This window comes from Podarcis filfolensis (genome assembly GCF_964270895.1).
Source record: "Podarcis filfolensis genome assembly, chromosome: 5".
Classification (NCBI taxonomy): Eukaryota; Metazoa; Chordata; class Lepidosauria; order Squamata; family Lacertidae; genus Podarcis; species Podarcis filfolensis.
Window position 1 is genome coordinate 95,702,119 of NC_139608.1, and position 22,926 is coordinate 95,725,044.

Below are 22,926 nucleotides of genomic sequence, written 5' to 3' on the forward strand. Positions count from 1 at the left end.
AGCTAATAACACCATTTTAGTGATGGATGAAAAAAATAAAACCCAAGGTCAAATCTAGCTTCTTTTTTATACTTGTTATTTTATTCTTTGGTTATATGGAATTGCCTCACCCCAGCAAGTCATTAGAGTAATTGGCTCACTTTGAGTTCTGCATTAATAATTTGAAAAGTCCACCTTTTTTCTGAATTATGCTGCATTAGATACCAATTTCATGCAAAAGATTTTGGTGAAACTCAACAAGCTGACATTAAGTTTGGTGATGATCCTAGAGCAGGAGTGGGGAGCCAATGGGACATGTATTTTGGCATCTGCTGGCTGTGCAGCGCTTAACCCAATGTAAGAAAGACTTAAAGCAGCTGGATTTTTCATCAGTGAATTACCTTAGTTTTTGAAAAGAAATTGTATTAGGAATCGCAACTTTGCATTTTGTGTCCAATGACATTGTGTAGACAGTGTGGAAAATGTACATGCATGAGGAGCACCAATCCCACAATAGACACCTGTCTGAAAGCACTCCTTGTATCTACTGTGGACCAATTGGCCGACCATGCCCAGGAGAAAGGCCTCTGGTTTCTTCAGGAAGGTATATTTAAATACCTTTTTCATTTCATTATAAATCATCTCCCAGAATGTCTTAATCCTTGGGCACGTCCACCAAAGGTGAAAGAATGTACCTTCAGTCTCATTACATTTCCAACATTTATTATCGGGCAAATGGTAAATGTTTGCAAGCTTGACTGGTGTCATGTACCACCTATAAATCATTTTCATTAAACTTTCTCTTAAGGCATTACATGCCGTAAATTTCATACCTGTGGTCCATAACTGTTCCCAGTCAGCCATCATTATGTTATGTCCAACATCTTGTGCCCATTTTATCATAGCTGATTTTACCGTTTCATCCTGAGTGTTCCATTTCAACAGCAAGTTATACATTCTTGACAAATTCTTAATTTTTGAATCTAACAATTCTGTTTCCAATTTTGATTTCTCCACCTTTTTTGTCCAAATTGTATGCCTCCATTATTTGATAATAATGGAGCCAATCTCGCACTTTATTTTTCAATTTTTCAAAGCTCTGCAGTTTTATTCTGTCTCCGTCTTGTTCCAAAATTTTCCAATATTTCGGCCATTTGGCCTCCATATTGAGTTTTTTCTGTGCCTTCGCTTCCATTGGTGACAACCATCTTGGGGTTTTCTTTTCTAACAAATCCTTATATCTTATCCAAACATTAAACAATGCTTTTCTAACAATACAATTTTTGAACGCTTTATGTGCCTTTACCTTATCGTACCACAGATATGCATGCCAACCAAATGCATTATTGAAACCTTCTAAATCCAGCATGTCAGTGTTTTCAAGAAGCAACCATTCTCTCAGCCATCAAAAAGCAGCTGATTCATAATAAAGTTTAAGGTCTGGCAGGGCAAATCCACCTCTTTCTTTAGCATCAGTTCATATCTTAAATTTTATTCGAGGCTTCTTGCCCTGCCAGACAAATCTGGAAATATCTTTCTGCCGCTTTTTGAAACAGTCCATCTTATCCAAAATTTGCAATGTTTGAAACAAAAACAACATCCTTGGCAACACATTCATTTTTATCACGGCAATTCGGCCTAACAATGATAACTTCAAATTTGTCCATATTTCTAAGTCCTTTTTCACTTCGATCCAACATTTTTCATAATTATCCTTAAATAAATTCACATTTTTGGCAGTCATGTTAACCCCTAAGTATTTCACTTTCTTAACCAATGTTAGTCCTGTCTCCTCCTGAAACTTCTCTCTTTCATTCACAGTTAGATTTTTCTCTAAAACTTTAGTCTTCATCTTATTCAACTTAAAACCTGCAACCTGTCCAAATTCTTGAATCAATTCCAGTACCCTTTTGGTACTAGATTCTGGCTCCTGTAAAGTCAATACTAAGTCATCAGCAAATGCTTTCAGTTTGTACTGTTTAGCTCCCACTTGTATACCTTTAACCTCTTGGTCCTTTCTAATCATGTTTAACAAAACCTCAAGGACCGATATAAAGAGCAATGGAGAAATTGGGCAGCCTTGTCGTGTCCCTTTCTCAATCTTAAACTCTTCTGTCACTACATTGTTCACAATTAATTTTGCCTTTTGTTCTGAATAAATTGCACCTATACCATTTTCAAAACCTTGACCTACCCCCATCCTCTGTACATTCTTTTTCATAAAACTCCAAGAAATATTGTCAAAGGCTTTCTCTGCATCCACAAATATCAAAACTGCCTTAGTATTGATATTCACTTGTCGTTTTTCTAGAATATTAATTATATTCCTCGTGTTATCAGACAAATGTCTGCCCGGGAGAAAGCCCGCTTGGTCTTTATGAATTTCTTCTACTAACACCTTTTTTAATCATTTAGCCAGAATGTCTGCAAAAATTTTATAATCCGCATTAAGCAGCAATATGGGGCGGTAATTTTTGAGCTGCATCTTTTCAGTCTCTGTTTTCGGTATAAGTGTACGCTTACATTACACTTATACCGGCTCCAGGACTTCTTGGAGGTCAGGTATACAAGGGGCTGGTAGAACTGATGAATGATATCCCTTCTTGATGTGGCCTGCAGGAACAGAATCATTTTATATCTGCTGCGTTGTCCACGCCACACAGTTTCCAGAGGCTGGAGCTGCAGCATTCAAGGATCAGGTCTCCCTAATGCTTCCTGTAGTCTCCAGCAGCTTTAATCAGCCTTCCGCAGCCCCTCACCTCTGTGAATTTGTTTTAATGTGCCTACTGGAAAAGGTACAGTAGTAATGAGACAAGAGTATTTCGAAGGATTGTGGAAGATCAGAGGTGGGTTAAATGAGAGTGGAGATCATTTGCAGTACTGATGAAAGCCAAAAGATGACGTGTGCGAGAGAGCAAAAGGCTAGTTGAAAGATTTAGATTAGAATAATGCATGATTGTTCAAAGTTGGTATAAATGGTAATTGAAAATCATTGGATTAGTTTCCAAATGAATGCAACCCGGTGTTTCCTCATTGCTGTATGGTTAAAATGAGACGGTTAGACACAATGGTGACTATCAATTCAAGACAATAATAATATGAGTGGGAGGTCATATACTGCCATTTAATTAAGCTTTCCTGGCATGTTCATTTGTTATGAATGTAAGTAAATGCAGATTCTTTCAGTCAGCTAATTGGGAGCCTGCTTAAAAGAACCTGGGGAAGGTATAGTGCCATAGCAACAACAGGCCATGTGACCATGTTGCTATCAGCTGCACACCAAATATGATTACTGAGATTATTTTCTTCCTGCTCTGGTAACATGCAGCATCCTTTTCACTATTTATAATCAATTATTTTCATAGAAAAGACATGTTAAGACTGTGAATACAAAAGGCAGATCTTTAATTTAGAGAACGTGAAGCATGGGAAATCTGAAATGTGAATTCCTGGTTTTCACGATGGATAGTACTATCACAATGAACTGTTGCTAACATGAAGTCAGATCTTTCTTTTTTTTTGAGAATAATTTTTTATTAACCGACCAATCACATCAAATCAAACCAAATTACATAAATTCCAAATTACACAGCCAAATTTTAAATTTTTGTTGGGGGTACCCATATTTCAAGTTCTGAAGGGGATCCAATCAACTTCTTGCTTCTTACTGCTGTTTTAATGTCCACAAATCTAACCTTATGATGTTCACAGTACTATCCAGTCCTTTCTTATTGTTTTTCCACATCTCTTGTTGTTGTTTTCATATATTTTTCCTTTCTCTTTGTGACCTCTGATAGTCTCCACAAGCTGGTTAGTACAGTTTGTAATCCTGCGTAGATATTATTTTTTTTATCCAGTAGCCATATCCAGACGTTTTCCATATAACATCACTTCCATACATCAAAGCAGTCTTAGCATCATTAATCTTCACCAATCTGCCTCCTTTCTCAAAACTTCTGAGGAGATTCACCAGGAATGCAGTCTGAAAACAAGTCCGTTCTTCCTCCCGGCTATAAATCCTTTGGCAAGATGGCGACTCCGAATTAATTGCTGCGCCATTCCAAAAGCTCTTATTGCTTCTCGATCTCCATAAAGCATACTTTTGGTTAAAGTTTATCTCCACACAGACCTTAATCATCCTGCTTGGATCAGTTCAACCGACGATTCTAATGAGGAGGGGTTCTTGTAGAAGGAAAGTAAAAAAGGTTCCCCCCCCCCATTCAGTCCCGTTGTCAACATACCCAGCCTTTGGTGTACCTTCATTGTAAAATATTCCTGTTTCTCCAACCCGTCGTCTTCTTTTGCAGAGGTCACTTAAATTAGCAGACTTCACTCCCCTTCTTCACTTGAAATATGTGCATTTGCTTCTTTTGTAATTAATTATTCCAAATTGCTGCAGCTAGTGCGTGATCAGAGACAGCGTCCAGGAGAGCCGAGGTCCACACGGGGGCATTCTGCCTAGGGCCCTCACCCCCTTCTTTCGAATTAGGGGGTGATTTATGGGCACAGCAGGCAAGGGCAGTGTTCCCCATTTCCTTGGGGCAACAAGCGAGGCTGCCTACTCCCATAACAGCCTCTTAATTACCCCGTGTGGGTGGGAGAGATGGTATTGTCGGCCATCTTCCAATTCGCCCCCTAGTGCCCCCCCCCACATGAAGTCAGATCTTGACCTATTTCCAACATTAGCCAATAGCAGAGAACACCTTCGGCTGTATCTCTCACAATATTTAGCGTTTAAAATCTTAATCTTTTGCTGAATCGTGCGAATCACAACTTTGACTTTAAAAAAAACACCAGCCTGGTTCACGTGACACAGTAAGCCAAACTGTGGCTTCCTGCAGCTGTGCAAATGTCTGGGCTCTTTTCAACTGCTCTGCCAAGCACAAGGTTTGGCTTAGTGTGCCGTCCAAACTGGGACTCATTTGTGGTACCGCCTTGCTAACCATGGTCAGTAGCCAAGAACCAACTTAGGCTACCACTCATAGTTAGTAATAATAATAATAATAATAATAATAATAATAATAATAATTTATTATTTGTACCCCGCCCATCCGGCTGGGTTTCCCCAGCCACTCTGGGCGGCTTCCATAGAAACCAAAAATACACTAAAATATCACAGATTAAAAACTTCCCTGAACAGGGCTGCCTTAAGATGTCTTCTGAATGTCAGGTAGTTATTTATCGCTTTGATGACGCTTAGCTGCAAGTCTAAGGCCAACCTTTGCTTAGCTCAACACAGGCAGCAATAAACAGAACCAGGGAGGAGAAAAGCAAATACGAGAGCCACACCTTTGCACGGCCATGGCAAACCAAACTTTGGTATATCGCGTTGTATGAAACCAGGCCACTGTGTCCATTGCAAGAAGTACTCCTGGTTACATATAATTTTGATTATATTTTTAATACTGATTTTAATATTATATTTTTCAATTCTCATTGCGCACAATTAATATTATTAATAATGAATGCTATACTAATAATGCAAAAGAGATCATGTCCTGCAAGTGTATTTTTTAAACACTTACCTACCTCATCATGTTTTTGAAAGGTTTCGCCATCCAGCATTTTCAAACTATACCTTCAGCATTCTTAGATGGGAATTATGGGAACACTCCACAAAATGAAGTGAAATAGACGATCTCAGGTCAGGTCTGCCACTGGCACCACTTCTCCGCTCGCCGTACTGCCTCCGCCACTGGGGGGGAAGTGGCACTGGCATCGGCCCCAATTTTGGAGGAGATCTCACTGAAATTGCACAAAATCTCATGCATTTTCAGTCGAAATCAGCACTCATACCAGCAGCACTTCTGCACCAGCAGTGGAGGCAGAGCAGGGCCGGTCAAGGCAGCCTCAAGCTGCCGTCTTTGGGGCTTCTGCCTCAATCTGCCTAATGGAAGAGCCAGCTCTGCCTCAGGTATTGTTGCCTTTTATAAAGATCTAAGAAAGAGATGCATTCAAAATGCCGAAGCTATCATAGATATAAATTACAGAACAGCTCTGTTTGCTAAGCATGTAAAACTTTCCTACTGGAAAGAGCTGCAATGATGAAATACAAAGTCTGAACAGCAAGAAAAGAAAAAAGGCAACATTAATATTGAAAATTAACCTTTGCATTTTGTGGGAGTTGGGTCTGTGCTTAAAGATAAAGGGACCCCTGACCATTAGGTCCAGTCACGGACGACTCTGGGGTTGCAGTGCTCATCTTGCTTTATTAGCCAAGGGAGCCGGCGTACAGCTTCCGGGTCATGTGGCCAGCATGACTAAGCCGCTTCTGGCAGAACCAGAACAGCGCATGGAAACGCTGTTTACCTTCCCGCTGGAGCGGTACCTATTTATCTACTTGCACTTGACGTGCTTTCAAACTGCTAGGTGGGCAGGAGCAGGGACCGAACAACGGGAGCTCACTGCGTCATGGGGATTCGAACTGCCAACCTTCTGAACGCAAGCGCTAGGCTCTGTGGTTTAACCCACAGCGCTACCCACGTCAAATAGAGACTGTCAAATCTGTTGGTTGGGTTTCTCTCAGTTTCTCATTATTCAAATCTTAAATTCAGTTCTCCACATCAATTTGTGATTTGTTTTGTTAAAAAAAATCCTCATGAAAATTCATCAGCATTATACTGCGAATTTCTCCTATTATACAATTTTTTGCAACAATATTTTCCCTCAAATAATGCATTTTTCTATGTTATTTTCTCCAATATTTGCATTTTTATTCATGTTTTGTACACTTGGCAAAAGAATTGCACTTGAAAATTCAGAGAATTCTGAAAGATGGCTGTGCTTCAGTTCTCATATTGTTTTGAAAATGCAAATCAGGCTTGCAGAGATGTGGTTGTGAAATTTGGAAAAATAGCAGTTTTAGCAAGAGGAGCAGAGATTTACCAAGGACAAGTAGTGTGAAATAGAGCAACTCCCCCCCCCCCAAAAAAACTGGAATATATAAGGAAATCATACCAAAATTAAATAGCGCCAAACCACTTGGTCACATCTGCTCTCTCTCTAAGTTACTGCTTCCATCAGTGTTTCTTCTGCTCCCCCACATCTAGAAATCAGGGAAGCTAGAGGACAGGGAGGCCAAGGTGAGAGGGGCTGAATGTGGCATATTGATTTGAAATAATCAAATTGGCTACTGGATTTCTTACAATACTGTTGCAGAGAACATTAGTGTTTACCAGGGGTGGGGCGGAATGCCCATTTCTAGGGCCCTAATAAATATGGGTTGCAGGCAAACTGAAAAGATGGCCCCAGGAAGAAGCTTGTATTCAGGGCATGAGGTTATCTGAGGAGAAGACAAGGCTAAAGCTGAGGCATATGACTTCACAGTACAAAATTCAATTTTACAGAAAACCATTCTGACAGGGAACCAACAGCCTAGAGGCTGATGACATAATAAGGTTCATAGAATCTTTCTTTTACTTTACAGGCTTCAAATGAGCACACAGTTCTCAAAACTTAACATGCACTGACAAGGCACTTTTTAAAAACCTGTGCACATTGGGAAAAAAGGATTTTACATTTGTTTCTTCACTGGAAAACCCGCTGTAGAAAACTGTACAACAGAGACTCTAAGCAGAGCTGTATAAGCACAGACCTTACATATGCACTTTACTGAAAAGTTGTGTTTAAAAATAAGAGCTATAAAATGGAGTTCCGCTTATTGGGATTACTGAAGAGCTTGGACTTCTATACTTGACTAACCTACAAAACAATGCCTATCTGTAGGGATATATAGCCTGTTAACTGGGGAAAGGTAACATTATTTTCCAGCCCCAACTTGCACCAATGGTGGAGTTGGGATCCTTTTGCAAATTTGATTGGAAAGGTGGGGAGAACACATTTATATTTGTTGCTGGTGCTTTCTGGAATCGCAGTTTGGGCAAGTGCAAGAAATCTAGTACGATTTCATTTAGAGACAGTTGTGAGTAGGCGCCATGTTATTGGGCAGGTGAATTTTGCCTCAGGAAGGTGGGTTTTGAGCTGATTGGGATTATAACTGCTGGTCTTTGCTTCATGTCCCCACCTCACCCCAAGTAGATTATAAATTCTGCCACAGAAATGCCTTTGTTCAAGTCTGCAGGTGGAAGGAAGAGATAGAAACAATGGGGGAGGGACTTTTTCTGTCGATCTTTGAAGAGGGACTCTGCGGTTCCTCTCATTCCTTTCGTAGCTTCACAAAACTAGCTTTCAGTAAGAAAGAGACAACTTAATTATTGTATGTAAGCTCTAGTTTTGCTATGTTGGTAGAGCATGAGCCTCTTAGGACTCAGCTACACAGGTCAATTTGTAACGTTAAAATGTGTTACAAAAATGCGACACAGATGGCGCTGTAGAGCAGAATCCAAAGTCAATGGCAAATTGCTCCCCCCCCCCATAGCGGTTTTTATATATAGATCCAGCCTTAATCTCAGGATTGTGGGTTTGAGTCAGTATCCCTTCAGAGCACTGCTCATTTCTGAGGAGTGTGATGTTTATGGCATGCCTATTCTATAGGAACTGGTGGAATTCCCTTCTCTGGTCCCTACTGGAAATCACCTAGGATATCACCCCAACAAGAGTTTTTATGGATAGCATGAGCCATCCCCTTCTACTTGCCGACTACGGCACGGAGCGGACCCTGTCGGAGAGGTCGGGAGCATCTCGGGATATTGAGCCTCCTCTTCCGGAGGATACCCATCCGTACCGAAACTGGACTTACCCTACGTCCCCACGAGCTCTAAAGGAATCCACTGGTGCATGTAATTCCCTGACCCCGCCGGAGGAAAGAGAGCTCTTAGCCACCTTTGGCAACCTTCCACGGAGGGAACAACAAGAAATAATTGATAGATTAGAAGTACTTAATCATCAGCTCATATATGTCCAGAAGAACGGAAAAGTCCTGCCCACTTCTCAGGATAACCATGCCAGCTTTTCGGAGTCGTGTTCTAAGGAAGCAGGAAGACTTCCACACCTCAGTCCGGCTCCTAAACCCATGCCTCCCTCACCTGTGGGCAAAGCCCATCGACGCTTGGCAGACCCAGGTTTTGCCTCACAAGTTGGCCTTTCATCTCAACTCCTGATAAATTTCGACTCGCCCTCCAAGAGTCCCCCGCTGAAGAGTGTAATTCAGAGTCCCCTCCACCAAAACAATTCTTTACCATCTAATCCATCAATGCCGGAATTGGAGTCCTCATATTCTCCTGAGCGGCACAGACACGACATACAAACGGTATTTGTACGTCGAGCATCCCCAGTACCTTCGCTAGCATCAGGTCAGGGGAGCGTTCCACCTACATCAAAAAATGATCCGGATTTGACTGAAGACCCGGCCGGACATATAAATCAAATGGTTTCATTGGCGACCTTCAGACCTCGCGGTGGGGCAGTCTCTGCAAATCCTGTGGAGCCTCCTACTGAAGTGGCCACCCTAGGGTTAGCCAGCGGGAGACCCACTCTGTTGTCCCAGTCTAAACACCCCACTACCAACTCCAAGATTAGGTACCTCCAGCAGGTGCCTGCCATGCAAAGTAAAATAACTGACTTTTTTGTGGGGTCTGCCCTGCCTCCAAAGGACCCACTTCTCTCCCTGAAATGACAGCGAATTGAACACAACAGGAACTCCCCCCTATCAGTCCTCAGCTGGAACATTGCGGGCTGGAGGGGAAAAAAACATGAGCCAGAATTCTTGGAGTATATCAATCGATTTCATATCATCTTGTACCAAGAATCGTGGGAAGTAGAAAAAATTGTTCTAAATGGCTTTGAGCTTCTAGAACTCCCTGCCTGCCCCTCCCTGAAAGGAGGCCGCCCTAAAGGGGGCCTAATAATAGGCATCTCCCTCAACCTACATTCCAAATTTACTCTAGTACAGGCCTTGCCTCCCTACGCCCTCACCGGGCTGATTGCGGGGGAAAAGATCTCGCTCCTAGTTACAAATGTTTACTTGCCACCCGGGGGTTCTTCCCTTGAATTGGGCTCTAAATGGGGCTCGCTAGAAGAGCATTTGCTCTCATGCTATGTTAAGTTTCCTAACACCCCGGCCATAACTGGTGGCGATTTTAATGCCCGTACGGCAGCAAATTGGGACTCGTTGACCAAAGCCAAATGGTGGGTTACCCCAAACCTTGAAAATTATGACCTGGAACACATCGTGAAGAGAACTTCTAAGGACCACAGAGCAAATGAGGCTGGAGTACTCCTCTATCAAATGGCCATCCGTTTGAATTTGGTCCCCTTAAATGGCACATGCCTCCCCGATATTCCAGGGGATTTCACTCACCTGAGCGTTAAATCAAACAGCGTCCTCGATTACCTGTTGGTCTCTAGGGATCTATTTAAGTGTATTTCCACTTTTAAGATCGAGAATGTACAATTTAGTGATCACCTTCCCCTTGTTGCTAAGCTTTCCCTGAACTGGCAGCCGGAGGCTCATAGACATGTGACTCAGGTGGTAACCAACGAATCTTTCCAAGTAAGAGGAATCAAATGGTCGGAGACACAGGCTCAAAGGTACCTGGAATTCTTTCAAAAAGAAATCCTCGGGCCCTATCCCAACATAGGCTCTGCCTCAGACGAGCATAGCATAGTATTGAAGCGCTTCTACCATCATATGACTGATCTTACGTCCTTCTTCAGGTTACCACCCAAAAATTTAAATCGAAACGAGTATACTCACGGTGCTCCCTGGTATAATTCCCAGTGCAAACAAGCAAGACAGCGCCTCCGTGCTATATATAATGCATACAAGACCTCTGATGCATCTACCCTGCCAGCTAGCTATGCACAAGCCAAGCAAGTTTACAAACGCACGCAGATAATTGCCAAGCGTGAGTGGCAACATAATCGTTGGCAGGCTTTGATTACTGCTTCAAAACCACACAGATCCAGGGAATTCTGGTCTTTGATTAACAGAAGGGGGAGGAATTCCCCAAGGGCAGTCATCTCTGCACCGACATGGGAACGGTTCCTGAAGAAATGCTTCTCACAGGCAGATGCTCCCTCCGACCATCTGATGCACCTGTTTACCCACCTACCTATTTGGCCTCCCACCGATCCTGACGAAATAGCCAAGTTAATAGCTCAGCTGAAACCGGGCAAAGCCCCTGGGCCCGACCTGATCCCTGCTGAAGCCATCAAACTACACCCACAATGGTGGGCCGGCATCTTGGCCAAAACCTTCGATGCAATCAACGCTTCCGGTCTCATCCCCAAAACATGGAAGGAGGCCATTATTGTACCAATTCATAAAAAAGGTTCTCCAACGGAGCCGGAAAACTACCGTAACATCAGCCTCCTTTCGATCATAGGGAAAATTTATGCCAGCTTTTTGATGACTAAATTATTGCGATGGGTAGATGAGACTAACCAGATTGGCCATGAACAAGCAGGGTTCAGAACTAAACGCTCCACAACCGATCATGCGATAGTTCTTTATCATCTGGCTCGGAAGTACTCCTCCCCCCCCCCCCGGGGCTACCTCTGTGCTGCCTTCTTAGATCTAAAGGCAGCCTTTGACAGCGTTCCTAGAAATATTCTTTGGGAGAAACTTGCGAAACAGGGCATTGATAGAAGACTCTTATGGCTCATAAGCCAGCTCCACGAAGGTACCCTTGCCAGAGTGAGATTCACTCCAGCGGGCGACCTTACAAATTCGATACCAATAAACAAGGGAGTGCGCCAAGGATGTATATTGGCTCCCTGCCTATTCAACCTATTCATCAGCGACATGCGAGCACCCCTAGTCAATTCATCTCCAAGTACACACGCGCCTAGACTAGCGGATTACCGCTGCCCACTCCTTTTATATGCGGACGACGCGGTAATTCTATCTTATACACGTGTTGGACTAAACAGAGCTCTGAAGATCTTTGCCACGTATTGTCAACTCAATCAATTAACCATCAACCATGCCAAGTCCAAGATCCTGATCTTCTCCAGAAGCCGGAGATTATACAAATGGAAGCTTGGTGGGGCAAAAATAGAGCAAGTCCTAAAATTTCAATACCTAGGAGTTATTTTTCAATACAATTTGGGGTGGAAAGCTCACATTCAACACCTACTTAATAAGGCCAAAACCTTGTCATATGCGCTCCTCCGATTCTTCTTTTCGGACGGAGCTTTGCATGTTCCCTCGGCCCTAAAGGTGTTCAAGGCAAAAGTGGTTGCTGTGCTTGCTTATGCTGCCCCGCTCTGGGCCGTGATGACAGATCTCGCTCCCCTTGAGACTCTGCAAAGCCAATTCCTACGTCGGCTCCTAATGCTCCCCCTGTGCGTAAGCAACGCAGCCATGCGACTAGAATTGAAGGTCGCATCCTTAGAAACTTGCCTGTGGAAGCAAGTCTTCAATTACTGGCTATCATTGTGGCATAGATTACCAAACCATTACCTTGCCCAATGCTTATGGCGAGATGAATTCTCTAGCCTTTGGACTAGTAGAATTCATGCCAAACTCCTGAGTTATGGAATCTCTCCCTCAGATTCCCTAAAACTAGACCAAATCACTGCTCAGAGACTGATCCGCCAAAGACTGGATGACATCGATTTACAGCGAAATTATACGCTGGGGGGAGGTGTTTGTTCGCCCCAGAACATTGGTATCACTTTAACTTACTGCGTTCCATCATACCTCTCCTCCCTTTCGACTGTTGCCCGTAGACTGGCCTTCACCAAAGCGAGGTTTAATGTTTTTCCCTCTAATGTCCTGAGACATAGGTTCTCAAAGGGCCAAGCCCCCGCTGTGTGCGAATGTGATAAGGTGACGCCGGAGTCGCTCCAGCACATTATGTTCACTTGCCCCTTGTTTAATGTGCCACGGGCAAATTTGTTGGGATCAATCATACAGAAACTAGAGGGTACCCCACCAAAATTCCACCTTGCCCAAATCTTGCAGGACAAGGATACCCACACGACCCTGAAGGTGGCTAGGTTCCTAGTTGCTGTCCTTTCCCAAAAGCGACGCCAAGGAGCTCTACAAGCTAATTAAGGCGTAGCATGCCTTTCCATTTTATAGTATTTTATTGTTATAGTGGTGTTTTAGCGATCGTTTTTTTTTTTTTTTTCTCCTTACGGCACAAACTGTTATTTATGTGTTGTTTTTACCTGTATGGGCCTATGGCCGTAATAAATGATATTCTATTCACCTAGGAGGATTGCATTAAGTTGTTCCATGTCCTGCAGATTTTTGGCTTAGCAGGACTGCAAACTGTGAGGAGATTTTTTTGGGGCGGTGTTGCATGGCACTGGGCTAGATGACCACCGGAATTCCTCCCAGCTCTACAATTCTATGATTCTATCTATGATTCTATGAAAGGTTTCCTTGCTTCCCAACATTCATGGATGTTGCTATAACATGGTAGAGACTTACCACAGAAATCAGGGCATAATCAAGCAAAAGCTAAGCATTTTTAGCTCCCACTTATTTCAGTGGAGAGAGTTAGGTATGTGCATCTGTTGACTTTTGAACATCCTCTTAGCTTTTTAGCAACAGATGTGCCTCATTCTTGCATTGAAATAAGTCGCACATCTAACAAGGTAGAAATTGGCTGGGTCATTCCTCAGACTGTTGACTTAATGTATCCCAAAAACATTGAAAACTTTTAGAAAGTAATCATTACTATTCTCTTTAACTTTGTCCAAAAATTGAAATTAAAAAATATTACATTCCACAAAAATTAGTTTTGAAATTGCAGACTTTGGTGATTTGTGTGTAAGAGTTAAATCTACAGTACAACAACACACAGCATGCAGTGAGGTATATTTTCTGGTGCTCTTTAAAAGAGCTTTTATCCCTAATTCTTTTAGCCAGAGTCGGCCTTGTGAATATCTATTAGCAGTTGGATTTTATTCTAGGTATTAAATTACAAAAAAAAGCTTGTTACAAGATTTCTGCTCAGAACTATACTTCCTTATACAGCTCAGTCGTTGGTGGTTTCAGATGATGCATGCCATGCATTCTTTGTCATGTCTGTTAAGCAAAGAATTCTCTTAAGTCTGTATGTTGAACTGGTAGTTGATTAATCAGTGGGAGCAAATTTTAATCAGCATGACAGGGATTGAATGGTACCCTTGTTTAAAACCATTTTGAACCAAGTAAGGAGAATGAAAATAATAATTTTTGCCTGCCCTAACAAGGAGTGGTGCTTTAATTTATTAAATCCTAAGTTATTTCACTCTGTTTTCAATATCTTTGAAAAGATCTCTGTATAAGAGTTTGCCTTTTTGTGAATATATTTACAGTTATATAGTCCGTTTCAATACAGGTAGTTAATCAACTACAACTCTTTAATCTCTGGACGCTCCTAATTTATGCTACTAAAATGGTAGCCATGGTTCTGTGGACAATATCTCCAATGATTTACAATATTTATTGGTTTTATCCAACTGATACAATCCTAACCATGTCCACTCAAAAGTAAGTTCTGTTGAAATCAGTGGTGCTTACTCCCAGGTAAGTGGGGTTAGGATTGCAGTTTAACTCACACTTGGATTAGGCCCATTTAAATCCGTTCAATTTAAGTTAAACATGACTAATTTAAACCAATGATTTCAATAGGTATACATCGAGTATGACTTAGTTTGATACAACCCATTGTATATTTAGTGTCGCAGCCAAAAGTTTGTAAAGTCAGGGTGGTGTTTAATATTTAACATTGCTTTAATATTGATATTTTAACACAGCATATATCCTTTATTAATGTAATGCTATTTTTATATTATAGGTACAAGAATGGCTGTGCTTAAACTGTCAGACACAAAGAGCATTATCAGGACAGCTTGGGGATATGGACAAAATAACACCTCCTGTACTTTCAAAATCATCACCCAAGCCATCAACTGCTCCTCAAAGCCAGGCTAAACTTGTTGAACAGAAGACTTCAGCTCAAACACTGGAAAAGCCAAGAGGAGGAATGGGAATTCAGAAGGAAGATTCAAAACTTCAACAGGGCAAATTGGCAAAGGCAATTTCATCTGATAAAATCCAGGAAGGTACACAAAGGGAAGATTCAAAAGTTCAACAAGAAAAATTGGCATCAACTGATAAAATTGTTCAAAGCACTTCAAAGGAAGATTCAAAAATTCAGAAAGAAAAATTGGCTGATCAAATTCCTAAAGAAGAGCCAAAACTAACCAGAAAGCCATCTGCCGATAAGATCTCAGAAGGCATTCAAAAGGAAGAGCCAAAGGAGCTGGGGAAAATATCTGATAAAATTCAGAAGGAAGACCCAGAGCTTCAGCAGGTAAAATTGGGCAAGACTGTATCAGCTGAGCAAATTCAGAAGGAAGACCCCAAGATCCAGCAAGCGAAATTGACAAAAACACCATCTGCTGATCAGATTCGGAAGGAGGACCCAAGGATCCAGCAAGTGAAATTGACAAAAACACCATCTGCTGATCAGATTCGGAAAGAGGACCCAAGGATCCAGCAAGTGAAATTGGCAAAAACACCATCTGCTGATCAGATTCGGAAGGAGGACCCAAAGATCCAGCAAGCGAAGTTGGCAAAAACACCATCTGCTGAGCAAATTCAGAAGGAGGACCCCAAGATTCAGCAAGTGAAATTGACAAAAGCACCATCTGCTGATCAGATTCGGAAGGAGGACCCCAAGATTCAGCAAGCGAAGTTGGCAAAAACACCATCTGCTGATCAGATCCGGAAGGAGGACCCCAAGATTCAGCAAGCGAAGTTGGCAAAAACACCATCTGCTGATCAGATCCGGAAGGAAATCCAAAAGGAAGATGCAAAGCTTGAGCAAGAAAAGTTGACAAAAGTACCCTCAGATGAGACAATTAAAAGAGCTGATCTAAAATTCCAGCAAGCAAAACTGGCCAAAGTTCCATCCGCTGATCAAATTCAGCAGGAAAACTCAGCTTTAACTCAGGGGGAAATAGTGAAGACAGCCTCTGCTGAGCAGATTCAAAGGGATGGTGTGGAACTTCAGCAGAGAAAACTGATAGAAACACCTCAGAGGGATCCAGCTTCTTCCAAGTCAAGTAACGATCAAACACAATTGGCAGAAACCCTGGAAGGTGACACCAGGTCTCTACCCTCACAAGAGACACCCCCTTTTCCTGAGCCCAAACATAAACCAGTCATGGCTGTGGTAGAAGAGCAGTTTTCTGAAGCAAAACTAGAAGCCAAGGTACGAAAAGAAACAATAAAACAGGAGGAGGTAAAAAAAGAGGATTCAGTGATGACTATTCCAGAAACCATATCTAAAGCTCAGAAATCTCAAAAAGAAGAAATCTCTGCTCAGCCAGTACCTTTGCCAAAGCCTGATCACGTGGAAGCACTGAGGGAGAAAGCAGTGAGTGTTTAACTTTCCTTCCCAACTCTTCCTTCATTGAATGACATGAGGCCAGATCCTAGAAACAATGATCACAGCATATGCAAGTTTCAGCGTTTTAATTTCCATTTATCTCAGTGAGAGAAATGTCAAGCATTTATGCCTCACTCTACAACTGAAGTAAATAGAAATTTAAAGCGCTTTAACTTTTCCTGAAGTGCACCCAATTTGTTTTGAATGACTAACTTTAATTCACACCACGGTTTTTACTGACATAGAATGGCTAAAGCAAATCATAAATTGGTGGCAGGTCCATGCAGATTTGGTTTTGGTAGGTTCGTGTATACTGAAATGAACAAAACTTGCCCAACTTCATTAATAAGTTCATGCATTCATGCCTATACTTACTTTCAAAACTGTTGTTTCCTACAAATTAACAAATATTAAGAGAAGAGTCTCTGTGATGTTAATAACACTGTCAAGTGTGATAAAAGTCTTCCTTTAAATTATCTGTAACTGGTCGTTGAGGTGCTGTAGATTCATTTGGTTGATCTTTGATATAGCACAGGAGAGCTTCATGGTATTCTAAAAGGTTTCAGGGTTTGGTGAACAGGGTTTTGGCTACATACCACAACCTATGAATAGGCTTCAGTTAGAATCCATATATTTCTATTTTCCACAATGTTGTAAGAGGAGCTAAAAAACAAACAAACCCCTCGCCCTCCCAAATGCTGAGAAATATCATTTTAATGCTCCAAGGGCAATGGATATCAGTTTCCTCCTGCAATCATGAGGGTCCAAATCCTAGCCTATCAAAAACAACAGCACAATAAGTAAAATAGGTTTTGGGAAAAAGATGCCTCTAATCATAGCAAATCTTCCATATTTAATTTTCATTCTCCCACCAAGGTTGTCGAAAATAGATGATCTTTTCATGAATTTGTCCAACCCCCTTTTAAAACTATCCAAATTTGTGTTCATCACCAAATTTTCTTGATAATAATTTCCCCCCTATTTGCACAGCATAAAAGCTTGTCAGAATGAATTTCAGTTGAATTATTGAACGGAGCATAATTACATTTAATTGAAAAAGTCTTATTTCAAGTGGCATTTTTGTGATTAAAATTGTTGGATAAGAGAATTAGTATATTTCTCCACTTCTAGTTTAGCACTTTAACCTAACTGTTAAACTGTTTCTGTTAATTGACCATTTTTATCATGATCATAATAGATATTAACATTATTTTGGATGAGTGATGCTATTATTTAATTAGTTGGATCTGAATCTTAATATGTGTGTGCGCTGATATATTTCAGGAAAAAGAAGATGACAAATCAGACACATCAAGCTCACAGCAGCAAAAAAGTCCACAGGGTCTAAGTGACACCGGTTACTCGTCTGATGGGATCTCAAGTTCACTTGGTGAAATTCCCAGTCTTATTCCAAGTGATGAAAAGGATGTTTTGAAAGAAACTTGTATAAAAGAAAGCCTTTCACATGAAAGCAGCCCAACCAGTCCCTCTGATCTTGCTAAGCTAGAAAGCACTGTGTTATCCATTTTGGAAGCTCAAGCAAGTTCCCTCATTGAAGAGAAGCCTGGAAAGACCAAAGACCTTTATGGTGTCTATAGTGAGCAGGCAAAAGAGCCACATAGAGCAAAGTCCACACCTAGCACACAGGAATCTTACAGTTCTGATGAGGATTTGGCAAAACCAAAAATTCAAGAAAAAGATGGAAGAGATTCTGCAGAGGTAAGTAAGCAAGGTGTATCTTCTCGGAAGGGGTACAAGCAGAAGACAGAAGCGACAGAAGATACATCAACAAGAAGGCAGCGCTATGACTCTGTAGAAGATAGCAGCGAGAGTGAGAATTCCCCTGTCCCACGGAGAAAAAGACGGACCAGCGTTGGGTCTTCCAGCAGTGATGAATACAAACCAGAAGACAGTCCAGGGTCAGGTGACGATGAAGACTTCATTCGAAAACAGATCATGGAGATGAGTGCTGATGAAGATGCATCAGGTTCTGAAGATGATGAATTCATAAGAAACCAGCTGAAAGAAATCTGTACAAGTGAGAGTCAAAAGAAGGAAGAAGTGAAAAGCAAAAAAGCAATCGCTGGAAAACATAAGAGGATGACGCGCAAAAGTAGCACAGGCTATGAAGAGGATGCCAGCAGACGCCATTCCTGGCATGATGATGATGATGAGACCTTTGATGAAAGTCCAGAACCAAAATACAGGGAAACAAAAAGTCAAGAAAGTGAAGAAATCACTGTAACGGGAGGAGGTCTTCGGCGTTTCAAAACAATAGAACTTAATAGCACAATAGCAAATAAATATTCTGAGGAATCTGAACAACCAAAGAGAAGTCTGTATTTTGATGAAGAACCAGAGTTAGAGATGGAGAGTCTTACAGATTCACCAGAGGATAGGTCAAGGGGAGAAGGATCTTCAAGTCTGCATGCCTCCAGCTTCACTCCAGGTACATCTCCTACATCTGTGTCATCCCTTGATGAAGACAGTGACAGCAGTCCCAGCCACAAAAAAATGGGTGGAGAAAGTAAGCAGCATCGTAAAGCCAGGCATCGTACGCATGGTCCTCTTCTTCCAACCATTGAAGATTCTTCCGAAGAAGAGGAGCTTCGGGAGGAGGAAGAGTTGCTAAAAGAGCAGGAGAAGCAACGTGAATTAGAGCAGCAGCAACAACAACAGCAACAGCAGCAAAGGAAGAGCTCTAGCAAAAAATCTAAGAAAGACAAGGATGAGCTCAGAGCCCAGAGAAGAAGAGAACGGCCAAAGACACCACCAAGTAACCTATCTCCGATTGAGGATGCTTCTCCGACAGAAGAATTGCGTCAGGCAGCAGAAATGGAGGAACTACATCGGTCTTCCTGTTCTGAATATTCCCCAAGTATTGAGTCAGATCCTGAAGCTTTTGAAATCAGCCCAGAAAAAATAATAGAAGTGCAGAAGGTTTACAAATTACCTACAGCTGTCTCTTTATATTCTCCAACGGAAGAGCAGCCTGTTGGGTTTGTCAAAGAAGAGAGCGGTCAAAAGCCTTTAAGAAGTGCTGAAGAGGTATATGAAGAAATCCTGCATACATCCCACAAAGCCAAGCCACTTCCAGATGTAAATGAAAAAGACGAAGTGTTTGAGAAAGAGCCTTTATATGGTGGCATGCTAATAGAGGACTATATATATGAATCTTTAGTAGAAGATGCCTATAGTGGGGCTATGGAGGCTAGCCTCATGACAAGGCAAGAAGAGGGTGATGAATTTAGCCAACTGAAAGAAAAAACATCAACGCCCCCAGATCAGATATATGGAGAACCTATGCAAAAGCCTACCAGCTTACAAAAGGACTATTATAGGATAGAGTCTTTGCATTCAGGTATGCCTCAAGAAGACATTGTGTCTAGCTCTTACATCATGCCAGAAAGTCATGAGATAATCGTACTGGACAGTGTGGCGCCATCTTCAAGTGACGAAAAACAGCTCTTGGATGCAGATGCTGCTTATGAGGAACTTATCAGGCGACAACAAATGCAGTTGACTCCAGGCTCCAGTCCTACCCAGCCATCTCCTGAATTAATAACGGTTTCAGATACAAAAACGAGCATATCCGGAGAGGTAACAGAAAGCACCTCCCTGACGTCAAGCACTATTTCATCCAGTTCAGACATACTTTCAGTAAGCTCTTCGGTGCTTCCTATTCCGGATGTCAAAATTACTCAGCACTTCACAACTGAAGAAATAGAGGATGAATATCTCACAGATTACGCCCGAGAGATTGAAGAAATAATTTCCCACGAAACATCCATATTGATGTACTCAGAGGCCTCAGAAAGTGCCACGTCCATTATACCATCAGATACGTCTTCCCTAACGTCATCCACATCTTCAGTTTACACCACTGGTAGTTCTTCACCAGATGGTGTGATTTCAGGTTACATAGAGACAGTGGATGCTATTAGCAAGTTTCCAGATTCTGAAGGGACCAGCTCAGTGACCCAAGTTCCTATAAGTTCCACAAAAGAGTACTCTGAAGCTGCTAAGGAGACCCTTGCAGATCAGGTTATGGTTTGCCTTTCTGAAACTGACTCCTTTGTATCAGCCTCTGTAGAAACAAAGCCCAAGCCCTTAGTTTCTGTCTCTGATGCCATAGAAACGTTCCCACCACAAGATGAGAAAGCTATAAAAGATGCAGCCAAGTTTGATGTTATGAAGGGACTTTATGAAGACAAACAGGCAAGACCTCCTGTGACCATAACAGGAAAAGCTTTAACAGATGGTGCATCTGACCAGAAATTTACATGTACAGCTCCAGTATCCTCCTCTGTCATGCCTACAGTATCTGTGTTGCCATCAGCCATTTCTTCAGTTCCCCCTGTTACACCCCAAACATTTTCATTTTACAAAAGCTCTTCTTTTGAGTCTCCAGCTCAGCCACCCCCACCACCTCCGCCCCCACCTCCTCCACCCCCACCCCCACCTCCTCCACCTATTCTGCCCAAACCAGCTATTTATCCTAAAAAGAAACCCCTGGCTCCAGTGACCACAACTCCCACCCTAGTACCCTCTGCCAGTGACATCAGAACAGTGGAAGCAACATCTGCTATAAACATGACTGGACCACCCATCACAAAAATGTACACATCGACACCCCCTCCTGTTCCTCCCAAGCCAGCTTCAATTCCAGCAGGACTTGTGTTCACTCACAGACCTGCCGAAATAATAAAACCCCCTATTGCTCCCAAACCAGCAGTTCCTCAGCTACCGACAACTGTTCACAAACCAGCAGAAACACAGCCAAAACCAGTGGGTTTGTCTTTCACCAGCAGTATGACTTTGAACTTGGCTTCCCCTGCAGAGTATAAGTTGCCATCCCCTACTTCCCCGCTGTCTCCACATTCTAATAAATCTTCCCCAAGATTGTCCAAATCCTCAGGGGAAACCTATGTTGTTATCACGTTGCCCTCTGAGCCTGGCACTCCCACAGAGTCTATTACCAGTCAGGCAATTACCAGTTGGCCTTCAGGATCTCCCCCTAAAGAACAGGGTCCACAGGTTGTACAATCATTATTCACTCCAACTATGGCTGCTCTGCAAATGCAAAGCATAAGTGATCGAAGCAAATATGGTCCAGGAGCTTTGCAATCTGTTTCTCCTGTTCCTGTCAGTGCACGGTCAGTTTTTGAGATAGCTCCTAGTTCAGCAACAGAATTAATATCAACAGAGGTTGCCAGGACTACAGTGTCTTTGCTCAAAAATGCTGGATTAGATAGTGTTTCCATAACCATACCCCCAGAGCCGGCACATATCATTGAACCACCCAGATATAGAGAGAACGGGAGATTCCATGTTTTTGGTGATGTCATTGATCTTCGCACCTTGACTAAAATGGATGTGGAAAGGGCAGGTAGCTGCATGGACCTATCTTCTGCTCCCACGGATGTGAGAAGGCAAATTATGGCAAGTGACACTTTGGGTCGGCCAGTAAGCACTGTTCAGCCAGCTATCATAAATCTCAGTGCTGCATCGACAGCTGGTATCTCTTTAGCACCAGTCACTGAAACATTTACAATAGTGACCTGCACAGCTACTGTAAGCTATAGTACAAGTACAGAAAGTCTTGTAGATCTGGGACATGCAATGACAACTCCACTGCAGCTAACAACTGCAAAACATTTTGAGCCTGGACCTAGAGTAACAGGTGTCCAGGGACTCTCTGCAGACAGAGATGAGGTGCCAATAAATTTGTCCCTAGGTACTCCAGCCACATGGGGCACTACAAAGCCTGCTATGGTACCTCCTGTGGGTGTAACCAATGGTTGGACGGACGTTTCCACTACTCATGAACCAGTCGAGAGTGAAGTAGTTGATCTCAGCACCACAAAATCCCACAGAACCATGGTGACAGTGGATGAAACAACTTCAGGAATTGTTACCACTGTAATAGAAGATGATGAAAAACCTGTGGACTTGACTGCAGGGAGAAGGGCTGTTTGTTGTGATGTTATTTACAAGCTACCATTTGGCAGGAGCTGTACAGCTCAAGCACCCGCCACAACACTACCTGAAGATCGTTTTGGTTATAGAGATGATCACTATCAGTATGACCGCTCAGGGCCCTATGGTTATAAAGGAATAGGAGGTATGAAACCTTCTATGTCAGATACCAATTTATCAGAGGCTGGACTTTTTATGTACAAAAGCAAGAATACCTTTGATTACCAAGTTGGGGCAACAGATGTAGCAGTAGACTTAACTTCTGGCAGAGTAACAACAGGTCAGTATGACAAGGCCTCAGATCTTACTTTGAAATATGGTAATGGTGTTGCTCATCTCATTTCAGGATGAATTATTTTTATTTTCTATTTTTTCTTCCCCTTTTTATTAAAATTTATGTTGGACATTGTGGCAAACTGTGCTGGGATTTATACATGCATTTTTATTTTTATTTTTTGTTTCTTCGTTACATAAATCGTTTTGCACAAAGAGGTACCTGCATGTGCCTGCATGTTCAGGAAATGCTCCCCCCCCTCCCTTCCCTCCTGCACAGCTAATGTAGAGCATTAAAGTGAAGATTTGCATGCAGCTGCCCCCTGCTCTTCCGCTCATTTAACTCATCTTGATGGGATGGCTTGCAGAACTCGCAAAAAAAGGGCTTTGTTTTGAAAGA

The 22,926-nt window shown here is 42.2% G+C and overlaps 1 protein-coding gene and 1 long non-coding RNA gene across 4 annotated transcripts in view; one reads left to right on the forward strand and one right to left on the reverse strand.

Moving 5' to 3' along the window:
* The window catches only part of PCLO (piccolo presynaptic cytomatrix protein), a gene marked incomplete at its 5' end in the record, with an annotated part of 240,339 nt that overhangs the window by 112,562 nt on the left and 104,851 nt on the right, over positions 1-22,926 (forward strand). For all 3 annotated transcript variants that reach the window (XR_014548608.1, XM_083615376.1, XM_083615377.1), the window contains 2 exons: positions 14,676-16,262; positions 17,559-22,533. Coding sequence is in view for 2 of the 3 variants with exons in the window: in XM_083615376.1 (XP_083471502.1) it covers positions 14,676-16,262; positions 17,559-22,533 (6,562 nt within the window). The remainder of the gene's footprint in view (positions 1-14,675; positions 16,263-17,558; positions 22,534-22,926) is intronic.
* Positions 1-22,926, reverse strand: part of LOC310763617 — a 288,221-nt gene that overhangs the window by 68,602 nt on the left and 196,693 nt on the right. The gene's annotated exons all lie outside the window — the stretch shown is intronic.